The 14,653-nt window shown below is 43.9% G+C and overlaps 1 protein-coding gene across 1 annotated transcript in view; it reads left to right on the top strand.

The window, feature by feature from the left end:
- Positions 1–14,653, top strand: part of LOC141960990 (ral guanine nucleotide dissociation stimulator-like 1) — a 62,499-nt gene that overhangs the window by 34,521 nt on the left and 13,325 nt on the right. Inside the window, exons 5-10 of the mRNA XM_074907425.1 lie at positions 1,160–1,344; positions 4,612–4,736; positions 5,425–5,640; positions 9,940–10,043; positions 11,218–11,302; positions 13,613–13,702. Coding sequence (XP_074763526.1) covers positions 1,160–1,344; positions 4,612–4,736; positions 5,425–5,640; positions 9,940–10,043; positions 11,218–11,302; positions 13,613–13,702 — 805 coding nt within the window. The remainder of the gene's footprint in view (positions 1–1,159; positions 1,345–4,611; positions 4,737–5,424; positions 5,641–9,939; positions 10,044–11,217; positions 11,303–13,612; positions 13,703–14,653) is intronic.

The following is a 14,653-nucleotide window of genomic DNA, read 5'->3' as shown; positions in this document are numbered from 1 at the left end:
TGTTAAACGCATTTCATCCTGAGATTAGCAAGGCCAGTCTGTCTTCTGGGTTCAGCTGTCTTGGCGCTTCAAGCTCGATACTGGGCGCTGCCCGTGCTGCACATGTCACGGTTAGGGTGTTATCTTCACAGATGAGGCAATCTCACTGTGTATGTTCATGGGGGTTAGGTTCAGGCTTAGATGGCTTTTTCACAGAAGCCAAGGTTTCCTTCAGTCTTTCTCCTAAGACAGCAGATCGTGAGTAGTATGGGTTGGAGGACAATGCAGCTTCAGCTTGGTCCCTAGACTTGGCAGCAGCAATTGATGGGAGGAAGGGCAGCAAAGGAAGCGTTTGATTTAGCGCTTCCACGGGGAAGCTGCCACCCTGAATGCGTCCAGAGGAGGTCAACCAAGGTGGTGGCAGGGCTGGAGGCATGTCCTGTGAGGAGCGGCTGAGGACCTTGGGCTTGTCTGGTTTGGAGAAAAGGAGGCTGAGGGGCGACCTCATGGCTCTCTGCAGCTTCCTGAGGAGGGGACGTGGAGAGGGAGGTGCTGAGCTCTTCTCCCTGGGATCCAGGGACAGGACGCATGGGAATGGTTCAGGGCTGTGCCAGGGGAGGTTCAGGCTGGGCATTAGGAAGCATTTCTTTACTGAGAGAGTGGTCAAACCCTGGAACAGACTTCCCAGAGAGGTGGTCAACGCCCCAAGGCTGTCAGTGTTTGAGAGGCATTTGGACCATGCCCTTAACAACGTGCCGTAACTTTTGGTCAGCCCTGAAGTGGTCAGGCAGTCGGACTTAGATGATCGTTGTAGGTCCCTTCCAACTGAAATAATCTGTTCTATTCTATCAATTTTTGATGTCCTGAATTTAATAGAAGAGTCTCCATATAGCTTAAGTGGATTTGATTCTTTATTCGTTTTCATTTGGGGACTATAATCAGATCCACTTGGGGGAGGGCAAATCAGGAGCAACTTCATGAGGTCCCTGGCAAAATCTGAGTGATATCTTAATAAGATTCCATGTATAAAAATTAAATTCTGTGCTCAAAAAAGTCTTCATACTGCCTTCATGTGGGGTATGAATGCCTGTGTTTTTATTGTTGTATTAGACACAGACACCTGTGGTTGCATCAATACATGCTGTTTACAACCAGTGCGTTCTTGTGTATTTGCTCTTAGTGAAGTAGCATCAATCTTAGGAGCCTGGCTTGATCAGTGTACGGAGGATTTCAGAGAGCCGCCTGACTACCCATGTTTGATGAAGCTGTTGGATTACTTGAAGAAGAATATCCCTGGCTCTGACCTGGAGAGGAGGGCGCAGAACCTCTTGGAGAAGTTCCAGAACCAAGAAGTGGAAAAGGACGGTAAGTTACCTTTCCCTTCTGCCTTCCTGTTCTCCCGGACTGTATGGTGACACAGGGGTTTGTGTGGAGTACACTTCACTAACTCGTAGGCTAATTGATTATATTGTGAGGCTCACCAGGGACTTTTTTCTTGTTTCTTTCTTTAAAAAAAAATCTCTGTGAGGCTGCAGGTTCTGTGCGGGATGAAAGAGTCCTATAGTGTAGGTGCCTATGCCTGTTCATTGTGGGGTGGATTGGGAAATCCAGCACTTGTCTAATATTTAGCCAAAACTTTGAGATTACTGCAGCAACTAAGTCGTTAATTGTCAGCGCCCTTCCCATGTCATGGAATTAAAACACACAGCAGGTCTCTAGCTGTTTTTTTCATTTCAACACACATGCACCAAGAAAAGCCCAAACCAGCAGAAAGAAAAATACAGAGCTGTGACAAAAGACAGCTTGAGTCGCAAACCTTGTTGTCGTGCAGCTTTTCTTCCTAGGTACCATCATGACAAAGGAAGTGTCTGTGGCTGTTTTTTTCCAGTTTGAGTGGTCGGCTGCTGGTATCCAAGGACAGAGGAAAAACTGACGTTATCGGGGGTCACAGACGCTGAAACAATAGTGAACTGTAGTAACACAAATACGCTGCGTGCAGCGTCAAGCTTGACACATACCCTTATCCCGGTCAGAAAGCTTCCTGTGGCATAAGCCGAAAAATCCTAGGAGCTCACATAGAATGAGAACTAGACCCACTTCCAGCTTTCATAGAGGGGCAAGAGGGAATGATTCATGTACTAAAGGCTAAAGGAAATGAGAGCAAAAAACCCCATTTCATCCCACGAAAATCACGTCTGACGGATGTTCCAGAAATACCATGTCAAAGCGTAATACTGTGAAATGCCAAATTAACTCGGTCATTAACTCATACATGAAAAGAAGTACTGCGGAGAGCCCAGGCGTTTTCCTTATTGGACATGGGTAAATGAACAGGATTGCTGATAGGTGCCTATTTGTGTCCTTTCCTGGGTTTGATTCCCCCTGGTCAAACAAGGAAAGCTCACGAGAGCTATATTTGGGTTTGACTGTAGTTCAAAGTGAACAGAAGTTCCCAGTAGCCCTGCTTCTGCATTTGTTTCCTCACATAACAGCTGAAAAGGTTCTTTTCTGAGTTACAGATGGGTGAGTTTGAATGATAGCAGTTTCCAAATTGCAGCAGAATAGAGGCTGTTAATTATAGAATAAAATAAGAGGAGGAGACCGCAAGTAACCTGTGGGGTTAGAAGAGTTTTAGACTTGTCGCTTACTTTATCAGAGCTCCATCTTTGTTTATTTCTGCGATTTCTTGCAAAACTCTTAATGTGTGGTCTGGCATCAAGGCTTGCTGATAATTATTGTCCCAAAGCATTCATATTGTGCTATGAATTTACAAATTTGGGTCCTAATCCTACAGTTTGATTGGCGTAATCAGACCTCCATTCAGCGCTGCCATCAGCCATGCCGGTAGATTAGACTGCAGTATCAGATACGTAGATAAAAGCCATTTCTGGCCTCAATTCTTGCTGCTTGAGCAATGCAAATCAAGGTGAGTCAGAGACTGCAAATTCAAAAGGGGCACGTGGTTGCTGTCAGTGAAGTCAAGAGGGCAGCTGGGCTTTGAGGGGGACCTAAACGGATCAGCGATTTGAAGATGATGAGATACTTGAGTACGAGAGAATTCCAGCTTCTTGGACAGCAGGGAAAAGACTGGTTACACATTTATGAAGGTGAAGGAGAAAAGAGAAAAAAAGGCATGAAAAAAGCAAAGGCAAATTCTTGCGTTGCACTCCAGGACCTGATTTTAAAGGCACTGGGAGATTTTGAGTAGGGTTGCAACTTTGCGATGAGGATTTTCACTGAATTTCAAGGCGGAAGGGAAAATGAGGAGTTACACAGCCAGAAAGAGGGAGAAGAAGGTGTAACTCTCGTAACAGTTTGGTAGAAATCCATTTAATTATGCGCAGTGTTACAAAACAGTCACGGAAAAATAATGGTGGAACAGAGGTCTCCCTTTATTGCGTTTAGCTCTGTCAATAAATTGTGCAGTTGGAATGTGCAGATGGAAGTCTGGATAGAGCCTCTAGTTAATAATTTGTCACATCAGAACTGTAGCAATTTACATTGATGATTAGGTTTTGCTAATAAACAAAGAAAGGAAAACTGAAGTATTTCAAAAAACAATGATAAAATATCGCAGTCTGCTTTTGTCGCTTTAATATCTGTTCTGCTTTAACTGGTTATGAAGTATTGCACAACACACTCTGAAATGCACTGGTTGTTTTTGTTAATGAAATCTCACTAGTAGTAAACTCAGCACTTTCACTGTTAGTCTTCAACAAGTCCATTTTTTTTCCCTCCCTTCTCATGGAGTTACTGTCACCTTACAGTAAAAGGGATTAGGAAGAGGATTTCTTTTCAGAGATTTTCTGTTTGGCTTCCTCCTCTACCATGGGAAACAAGGGCATATTTCTTTGTGTTTTAATGTGGCTTTGTTCTCAACCTGTGGGAGCCAAAAGGTGACATGGGAACATCTGTGAAATCCTTTCCCTTCTGCACTGGATCTGGTCCCTTGATGAGGACAGCTCTCCTCTCTCACCTCTTCATTGCTGCCCAGGGCAGATTTAGAAGCAGCATTCAGCTGAATGCTGTAGGTGCTCACTGTTCTCCCTTTTCTGGGCAGAAATCCCAGAGAGGGAAGGTGAGGGATGCTGGAATAAACTCTCTTCAGTGTAGTTTATGTAAGCACAAATGATGCCAAGAAATCTGATCTCTCCTTTTAGTTCCCCGCATGGGAGCTGGAATCTGGATATAAGAGCACTCCTAATGCAATATTTTGGGGATATAACTGCAGTCTTGTTCTTTTTCAGTTTGGTTTACTTTTGGTGTTTCAGATTATAAGATGCATTAATACTAAAAGGTAGATTAACAGAATTCTGCAATGTTAATAAGAAATTTTTGTTGGGGCATTCTTCTTTCAGAAGAATGTTTAGTGAATGGGTTAAGTCACTTCTCTGCTAAGAGACCCTGAACAGCTCAGTTCTCTTTTCCTTCCACCTTTTCTTTGCCAATTTAATCTTCTGGTCATCATCTTTCTCACAAAAATATGCAGCACAGTGGGGCTATTAGGTCAGGCAGGACCCTTTGTGTGTTCTGCTATAATATAGAGAGTGGTGGTTTAAAATAAACAAACATCTGCTTTGATTCACTGTTTGCTGTATAAATTTACCAAGTCGTGTTTTCCATCCTGGACAGATGGGTTCCGTGTTGCTTCCCTCTGTAACCTACGTGATGAAGAGGAAATGGACATCAGCAGGCCAGAAGAATTCTCTTTTTTCCAGGCAGACCTTGTGGCAGAACAGTTGACGTACATGGATGCAGTATGTAGAGTATATGTACTACTTGAAATGCTGGGGTAAATAGTGTGGGGCTTCTAAAAATTTTTTTTAAAGATATGTCAATGTAAGTATAGTGTTCCAGAAAAGGTCTGTTGTTGGGACACAGAACACAGCTCTGCTTGGTTATCCAAACTTGCTTCATTCATTGGGCTTTTTCCTTCAGTCATTCCAAAGATTATTTTTTTTTAAATTAAAATAAGCGTGAATGTATACTGTGTAGCCTTTTCTGCAAAGCTCAGTATTTGTACACCGGAGAAATAGCACATTTTTATGACGTATACTAAAGATGTATAGGTACTCTTAAATGCAGTGCTCTGATATGATTTGTCTGTATCAATCTCCTTCAAAATATCACGATAGAAAAGAATTTCCCCTTGGTTTTCCCAGGAGTGTTTAGCTGTCAGTTCTTTTAGGGCATCAAGCCTATAAAGTGTCTATTTCTGCCAAATATACAATAGACATATATATATATATTAAAGTATATACACTTTATGTATAAAAAATAGAAAGTGTACATACTGCCAAAGCGTGTATTTCAAACTAACGGAAAACAAATATTTACCTTTTAATGCCATATGAGATTTAGATCCGTGTAAACATGCATTTCTTCTTGTGGATAGTAGAGATTTAGGAGAACCCTGCTGACCTAGACACCTCTATTTCCCTCTAGGAACTCTTCAAGAAGGTTGTGCCCTACCACTGTTTGGGATGCATCTGGTCTCGAAGGAATAAGAAAGAATATAAGCACCTGGCGCTGACCATCAGGGCTACCATCTCACAGTTCAATGTCGTTACCAAATGTGTGGTCAGCACTATCCTGAAGGACAAGGAGCTCAAATCACAGCAAAGAGCCAAGATCATTGAGAAATGGATTCATACTGCACATGTAAGGCATTTATTCTAGACTGTTTAATGTTTCTCGTGTGGGTGCCTTGGAGTGGGGGAGTTGGAAGGGGAGGAAGGTGTTGGATGCGTTGGTCCCAGGCCATCTTAGCTCTAATGCTTTCTATTTTTGACTGCCTTTCTTTGTAACAGTAGATGAAGTGTTGCCCTTCCTCAGTTGCTTCCCCACCATGGAAGTGGGGTTGGTGCTTGTCTCTTTGGTTGGGGAGTGCTAATTAATGGGTGAGGCAGGTCCTGTGTCTTGCAGATGGGGAGTGCCACGTACTTGATGATGCAACATTTATGGGAAGATGGGTATAAATTCAACCAGTTCACTTCCCTGGAACTAAATGCTGCTCGTATCAGGGAAGGAAGAGAAGTGATGGTTGATACCATCCAAAGGTTAGACTTGTTTGCAGAAGAAAGTCTAACAAGAAAGGAGTCGGACTGGCAGCGGTGCAAGCAGCAGGCACAGTCAGGATAAGCTTTGCACTTGCCTGCCTTTGGCCATTCGTGTTCAGCCGGTGAGCATCATGCTCCCTCTCCTGCGTCGATGAACGCCATGGGACTTGAAATCAGATGTGGTGGAAGACAGCACAACTGTTTGTGCCTTATACCTTTACATATGTGTGTGTGTACATGTGAAAGTAAAGCAAATACAAGGTTTGAAGTAAGTGCAGAGAAAGCTAACACTTCTAGGAAGTAGTAGCCTCTTCAACATGGAAAAAATGAAATTACCGTTTGTACTCTCTTGTTTTGAAATTTCTTGAGGCTGAAAGGTCATTTGCCTACTGAGTTATTCATGGTTCCCATCATGTATGCAAACCAGCTGAGTTTGGAGGGGGTGAGGGGTGCAAGCAGTGACCAGAAAAAATGAGTTACAATATGGTACCAGACTCCTCCTCATCTTACCTTTCTGGTTCATCATTGTCTCGCGTGTTTCTCTAACCCGTTTATACTCTTGGCTTCGATTCCTTTGTCTTGTAGCAGATTGTGTGTTTCTTAATCTTTGTGCGAAAGGGTTTTTCATGACTTCTTTACATAACTCCAGTTCGCTAATTTCTTAGATCTTATCTTTAACATTTTACTGTAAGCTTTTTAACTCCCCTCAGAGCACTGGGCAGCTGGCAGCAAACCGGATCTCTCTTGAAGAGAACATCTAAAGCACTTTCATATGGATGTGCGTTGCCTTGTGTTTTAAGAATCACGTGGATTCTTTCTGAGCTATACAAAATAAGCAGTCATAAAAAGCTCAAGCCAAGCAGAGGCTTTCCAACCTTGACCCTGCACTTGTATGCTCCCAGCGGCAGCGTTGTTAGTCCTGGCACCTGAGCTTTGGCAGCTGCATGGTTCAGGAGGCTGGTGTGGGGAAGAAGTCTTTCACCTCTTTTGGCACTTCCCTTGACTCATTGTTCTCGTCTGATGGCTGCTTTATAGCCCCTGTGAATGGATTAGGAAGTTTGATTCCTATTGTCTGTGGGCAGATCTTTAAGCTGCAGAGGGTACCAGCTGAAGGGGCCTTCGTGGGGCAGCCTGGGCTGCAGCCTGGGCGAGCAAGTACGAAGCAGCTTCCTGCTGGTCCCAGGGAGCAGGGAGGCCCGGGAAGCCAGGACAGGGACCGCTCTCGGCATACTTGTTCTGTGGATGGAGCACTTTGATCTCCACCTCTGTTGCTTCAGTGCTTCTCCCTGTACTTAGTTCATACACATAATTCAATGCTCAGTCTTAGCTAAGCACGTGAAAAATGCAGGAGCACGCTCTACAAAATAATTGCACATGTCGAACAGCTAGTTGCATATCTGCTTAGCTGCCCACTTCTGAAGAAAGCTGCTTGCTTTTTGCGTGCAAATGAATGTTTTGAATAGTTAGATGTCTGAATTAGAAAATAATCCACTCATTAAAGTGCAGTTATTCACGGACTGCTGACTCTGTAACTAAGCAGCGTGGAGTTCCACGTTTGTTATTTGTTCGTGACTTTTGGATCCAGTTTCTTGGTTTACAGGATAAACTGAATACTTTTCTGAACTGCCAGCCCTCTCTGCTCCACCTAGATCTGGGGTTCCTGAGCAGGAGCAGCCAATTTTACTCACACGATTTTTTCTTTAAAACTGAAAAGGAACATTGAAATCGTTAATACCCTGTTATGCTTAATCTTTTAAAATCAAAGTTGCTTCTGCGCAGTATTCTTTCTGGTTTCCGCCCTGTGAAGGGCACAGCATGAAACAATGTTATTCAGAGCAGTCTTAAAAATTCTTCCTATATATAAATGAAAGCTTGCTAAAGTTTAGTCTGCAATCAGTTAAATCATTGAGAACACCAAATCCAGGATTGAATTCCTAATGTGCTGTGGGTGCGTATGCCTGGTCGTGAACCTTCTGCGTCACTGACAATGTAGATGTATCATCAGTATTTGGGTTAGGAGATTAACGACGTCTGAATTAGTGATGCACTTGTGTTGGAAGACTAATGGCGTCTAGATTGATGATGGCTAAAAGCAAAAGAATTTGTGCTTGTTATGGAAGAAACAGATAAGAAGGGATTCCTTTAAAATAGCAAAGCAGAAACTTATCTACCGGCTGCCCGCGGTTAGTAGTCCTTATTGAAAGTGCTGACAGGAACTAGTTTTTGAAATGAGCATGCGCTAGAGCAGCACACGCATTTACCGTTATTTTTAGAATGTACAAGAATATATAAGGACTTGTTTTTCTAATAAACTTTGGAGCTTGACTGTTAACCATATTGGTGTGTGTCTTGTCCCACAACCTCGTCCTGCAACAATATGCTTTAGATTATGCAACGTGCAGTTAAGTCAAGATGGTTCCAAATTGGATCTTCCAGTGCAAACTCCTGTTGTGTTTGAGAAATCTCAGTGCTGAGAATTTGTGCCTCTCCATCCATGTTCTCCCCGGTCTGAATTTCAAGTTGAACTTAAAGAAAGCAGGGTCTTGTTCTTAAATGTGTCGGTCTCTGAAGAAGAGCCGTTACGTGGTTCCTTTGGCTGCAAAGTTTGCAAGAAGAGCTTTCAGGTCTTGCATGTCCTACCACGTGATTGTGAACTTGGTCTTCATCTAGCCTAACTGCTAACCTGCTTCAAGTGCTGCTGTGTGCCTAGTCAGTCTTCTTAAACCACGCTTTGTTAAATGTAGCCTCCTAAGTTGCCCAAAGATTTTTATATTTTTTTTTAGGTAAATAAATGGGAGTAAATGTACTTGCCTTAGTCGTGCAGTCAATTTTAATGCAACTTGTGAACAGAGTTGCTGATATACCAAGGTCTGACTTCTGTTTATGTTAAGGTTGCTTTACATTGATTCAGTCCTACAAAGGAAATAAAGTATGTCTATTTTCACTGTAAGGATCCTTTACATATTCAGCATTATTAGTGTAATAATGAGTCCCGTCAAAATTTGCAAAGTGGAATTGTAGTTTGGATTTGGATATATTCTCATCTACATGCAACAGTCAAATGGGCACGTGTTTTGTCTGTTAATTTGCCTGTACAGACACCTGTTAGTGAGAGCTTGTATTTGCAAGAGTTTAAGTCTGTGGTGCCCGGGCGTTCTAGTTCATGAGCCACCAACAGATTTACAGGAGTTCCTTGAAGAGTCTCAGGCCAGACTTTCCCTCTCCTCCTTGCTTGCATCTGCTTTACCAGGAATCTGTGCTGTCTTTTTGAGAACTAGGTTTTTCAGTATCCTTTTCCATCCAACCTTTTCCCCCAGAGAAACTGTAAGAAATGCCTATGAACCAGTCCCTCTGTTAGGATTTGGTACTGACTCTGGAAAAGCTGGGAAGTTTTTTTCTCTTGAACAGTGTGCACGTACTTGAATAACAGGTTATTCCTTTGCATGTCTTCATTTTTAATTGACGCTTAGATGATTGAGGGTTTACATTTTAAATACCACCTATAAAGAGGCAAAGCCTGTTTTTTCCTCTAAAGGGTAAAAGGGATTGGTAACTCTAAAGAGTTTTTTAAGAAGTGTAAGATTTGTGCTTTTTAGCCTGGCTTCATGGACTCAGTTCCACTTTTATTTTTACTGGGACAACTGGAAGCTGTACCACTGCAACATCACCACAAATACATGAAAGTGAGGAAAGCAAGATATAAATGCCAAAGCCCATAAAGTGTTTGTTGGCTGGGGGGGTGGCGGGGGGGAGTGGTATTTTTGATGCTCCATATTTGTACAGCTGCCTGCTTAGCAGTGAGAATGTGTAGCGAGCATGACACCGGTCAAACAGAAGAGCACTAACATATTCGTTATGCTGACATTACATGCTCCTGTATTTCTAACCACTCCTTTCACAGGAATGTAGGATCCTGAAGAATTTTTCCTCCTTGAGGGCCATCGTTTCAGCACTGCAATCCAGCTCCATCTATCGGCTGAAGAAGACCTGGGCGTGTGTTTCAAAGTAAGCATCCCCCTCTGCCCCTGTGGCTAGCCCCAAACAAAGACAAAAAGCTCCGTGCTCTTTCTTTCCATCTTGTTCTTCTCAGTCTTCCTATTCTGCTCCTTCATGGACAAGTGTTCTCTTAGAAGATACTCTCATTCCTGTGAGGCTCAGACCCCTTTTTTTGGGTCTGGCTGCTGTGAGCTCTTCTTTCATATTGACGGGACCACCTGCCCTCAGGGGTACTGGGTCTCTTCTGTCCTTTATAGCGTATTGGATCTTCCACAACCTATTTTGAAGAACTATGGGACTACCTACTGACTCAGCACAAGCACACGGTTCTTGGAAGGTCAGCAAAAGGCCACCATGATGCTTGCCAGTTGTCTCCTCTACTGTGAAGTTGGAGGAGGTCAACGTTGCCACAAACCTTCACTAATCCTCTCTTGGTCCTGACATTTCCTTAAAACATATCCCCAAACTACAAAATCCAAGCCTGTATTGAAGATGGTATTTCTTACAGGGAAATACCTTTTTGTGCAACTGGCATATTTACTGCATGCCAGACAGACACCAGAAAGCTGTGTAGGAAAGATGGTGTTCTGCTCATTCAGTTGGTGACAAACAGATTTATGGTTTTTTCCTTTGTCTTTGATAAACAAAAGAGAAACGTTGCTCTGCCACACAGCATACTTCTGCATTTCCACTAGGAGAGGTGGGTCTTCTGCTGCCCTGTGTTCCTGTTCCTGATCAGGATGTTGCCATCTTGTGTTTATAGTGTGGGGTAATAGAAAGGGGCTCACACAATTACAGGCTTCTGGCTTTCCTGAGTGCGTGGCACAGGGCAAAAACACAGTACTTGGGATACTTCTCACAGCTATTTTTCTGTTGCTTTGTATCCATTTACCCGCTTCCTTACAACAATCTGATACCCCTCAGTGTGACTGAAAGCCCTGCCCAGGATCGGCGTACCTGTGGCATTCCTTGTGCTGCCGTCAAATAAGGCTGGCGTTACCGGGGAGCACCAGGAGATCCCAGGAAAGTTCCTAGTTGATGTGCAGCATCTCACTGGATGCGTTTTGGTGGTGGTATCTCTTACATGCCCAACTGTTAACGATTCATGAGGAAAAAACCAGTAATCTGATCTGTATTAGAGTGCTTTCTGATAACCTAAAAGATTTAATCTTTTCCTGTACAGGGACATGATGCTGATGTTCGAAGAGCTGTGTGATACCTTCTCAGACCACGACAATTATTTGACAAGCAGGCAGCTGCTGCTGAAGGTGAGAATTAGCTTGAGTTGCAAGGCTTGTGATCTCAATCAAAGCTGAGGTTAGCCCTTTTTCTAAGGAGCCGTCAAAGCTCGTCTCTCCCCGAACTACGGTATGCAGTGCTTCAGGGAAGAGAGGTCTGTAAAACCTGTGCTTTTCTGCTGGGATGAGAGGTGATTTTGTTGTTCCTGAAAGCACCTACGCTCCTGTTAGCCTGCTGAGCTTGGATACCCCCACAGAGCAGGGTGCAGCAGCACAGTTTCTGTGAGGGCTTGTTCACAGGACAGCAGGTCAGGAGCCTTGGAGCCCCCACTGCTGCTGGAGTTCGACGTCTCTTGGGCAGGGTGATTGTCCGAACTGCTAGCTGGTGCACCCTCTGAGCAGACCTGGAAAGGCTCTGGTTTGCACTGGTGAGTGCAGAGCAGCTCCCAATGAGATTCTCAACTGGGCTGCACCGCTGTAGTGCTCTTGACTTCACTGGAACAATGCCACTCGGCTTCAGCTGAGGAATTAAACCAAGATGTTTATCCGACTATCCCATACCTTTCTTGGAACTGGAAAACAGGGCTGGGAATTTCGAAGGAACAGGCTTCCTGCTCTGTGTGTGGCCAGATGGACAACAAAGCAGGCTCTGTCTGAAGCAGTTTGACCGGAGCACTCTCCTGGGCGAACCCCAACAAGCTCAGGATCTTGAGAGGGGTGAGGAAGAATAGCAGGGAAAGGTTATATTCTGTAGAAACTATGGAATGTTTGTGGCTGTTTTTTCTGTCTGCATGAAAATGTTTCTATAGACTGCCTCCCGACCAGTTGATTTTTTGGCAGTTCTATCCAGTCAGTCTGGCATTTGTACCTTACCCCCTTGCCTTGTTATTTGACACAGTGTTTTGCTCAGGAGTGGTGGGTGAACACATTCAAACCTGTCAATCTCTTTTGTTTATCATCCGTTTATCAACACCTGTAGCTAAATCTTAAAGCAGGTGAGATAATAATAGGCATAGAGGGAAAATGTGTGTTCACAACAGCTTGTTAACCTAAGTACTAAAAAGACACAACAGCAACTCAATCTGAGCCCAGACCTTCTGGCTCCTAGCAAATCACCCTCTCCAGCTGCCGTATGGAGATCTGCAAAACATTTTGAAAGCAGTGAGAGGAGAAAAATTCCACAGAATAGCTAGAACCTCTCTCCTACTCCTCCTTTTGGACCGTTTTGTAACGATTGGAGGATGAATGTCCACTGAATCCCTAAAGTCTTTGTTTCCTTTCACTGTCAATAGTGTCTGTAGGGAAGCTGTCTTTGCCCTTGCCTATCCATCCTACAAATGTAAGTGTAAAGCAGACCAAATGGCACATGACACAGGTTGTTTGGCACGGAGAGGGATCGCTGTGTTCTCTCCTCCCCGAACAATGGCTCTGCTGCAAGCTGCAGTTTCAGGTTCTGTGCCTGCCCGCCGGCTGCTGTTAGAGGATCTCCAGTTTATCTTTCAGTATCTTGAAGACACTGAGACGACACTCGTTTGTCATTTGCTCTTGTTTTCCAGCCGAGGAAGGAAATACAGTTTGAGTTTGATCTGTTCCTTCACTGTGACTGAGAGAAGTAAACGTTGTGATGAAAGGATCTTTCCAAGTGCAGGCTGTTGTTTTGTGCCTCTTAAAAAGACTGATAATCATTCATGCCCCATCTGTCCAACCACTGGAGACAGTAACAGTAACTCCCAGCACCCCGTAGGGATCCAGGGAAATAAAGGCTACAGATCTATTGTGAAATAGCTCCTCCATTCACAGGAGAGCTTGACTTGTGGAGATGAAAACCTATTACTTTGTTTTCCTGCGTGGTTTTGGATTAGTCAATAAGCTACAGAGGGTAGTTGCTGCATCTCTGTTGCGGCATGAGAAAAACAAGAAAGCATTACATAAGATAGAGATGTTTACTTGTAGCAGTCCTGATTAGGAAATTAAACAGAAATCCTGAGGTCGAGAGTGTCAGGATAGAGTTCAGAGAAGCATCTGGCCACCTGAAGGTGCATCTAAGCTTCTCTGATTTAAACTCCCAGGAGATTTTCAACAGCACTTAGCTTTGACCAGCGTAGAGCCACTTTGCTGAAAAACTCCCTTCTAGTAATTTTGTGGGATTTTGTCCACAATTCCCAGTCAGTGTACAAGTCCCAGAAAATTAGCACATGTATGTACACGTGCATGTACCTATACAGCAAATATTTTTGCTTGCCCCATTAAATGTATTTGCAATTATTTTACACAAACATAGTTGCCAGCTTATCGCTTAGATCCTTTGTTAATTGCCTTTAATTCTCTTGTAACTCACAGGAAGGAACATCCAAATTTGCCAACCTGGACAGCGGTGTGAAAGAAAATCAGGAAAGCACACGGAGGCGGCTGCAACTTCAAAAAGATATGGTGCGTTTGGGGTCCTTTTCCTGCCCTTTTTGACCTGATAACGTGATTAACCCTGAGTGGTGAATGATATAAGAAGCAAAAACTAGAAAGGTATTTAACAAAGAGAGCGTGCAGTAGGTAAAGACCTTGAGAGTGCCTCTGTCAAGAAAAACAATCACATCGGTGCTATAGATTAGCTGATGCAAAGCGAGGGAAGCGAAAGGTGGAGACTGAATAGGCAGTCAGAGCGTTTGTTCCTGTGCAAAGCTGTATTTCACTTATGCTGTGGGTCGCAGTAAGCAGGTAATACTCTGTGTGCGTGTATATAAAGTGCAGATATGTATAGATGATATCCCCCCCCCCGCCCCATACATCTGTATATAAAGATGGTTCCAAAGCGGGATCCGTGCTGCACCCCGCTCAAGCCGTATGGCCTACGCTGAGCTGCCACGCTGTAACCGCTGTGGTTTTTAGTGCAGCCCAGCTGTCCTCCTACTCCAGTAACACCCGCCTGTGTACTGAAAGGCCGGAGGAAACGGATATGCAAAGCTTCAGCATAGCCAGTGTGTTCAGAGATCTGATGCTGGGAACGCTCCGAGATTTCAGGATTCGGTGGTTGTACGCAGGGGCCGCGTCATGTTCCCTGGCACCAATCTTCCCCTGCCCCCTGCAAGGGGATAACTGGGTGGGCAGGTTTGCTGCTCCCGCTTGCATTTGCTTCACATCCCAACCAGCTGTTGGGGGTGGGCCCTGAGACAAGGGTTTGGCCTCAGTTTCAGGTCTTCCAGAAGTTTACTAAATCTGTCACATAGAAGAGTAAAAAAGATTGGTGAATACAGACATGTGTTCTTCGTTTTCAACTGCCTTGTTTCTGTCCTACAAGAAATTAATTCTGTTAACTACTCTCGTTACCCTTTAGAGAGAAATACAGGGAAACTTTTTCATGTAGTAAGATACCTAATGTAAGTACTG

Source organism: Athene noctua, chromosome 5 (assembly GCF_965140245.1).
Source record: "Athene noctua chromosome 5, bAthNoc1.hap1.1, whole genome shotgun sequence".
Lineage (NCBI taxonomy): Eukaryota > Metazoa > Chordata > Aves > Strigiformes > Strigidae > Athene > Athene noctua.
The sequence above is the reverse complement of the archived record's forward strand: the minus strand, read 5'-3'. Positions and strand labels throughout refer to the sequence as shown.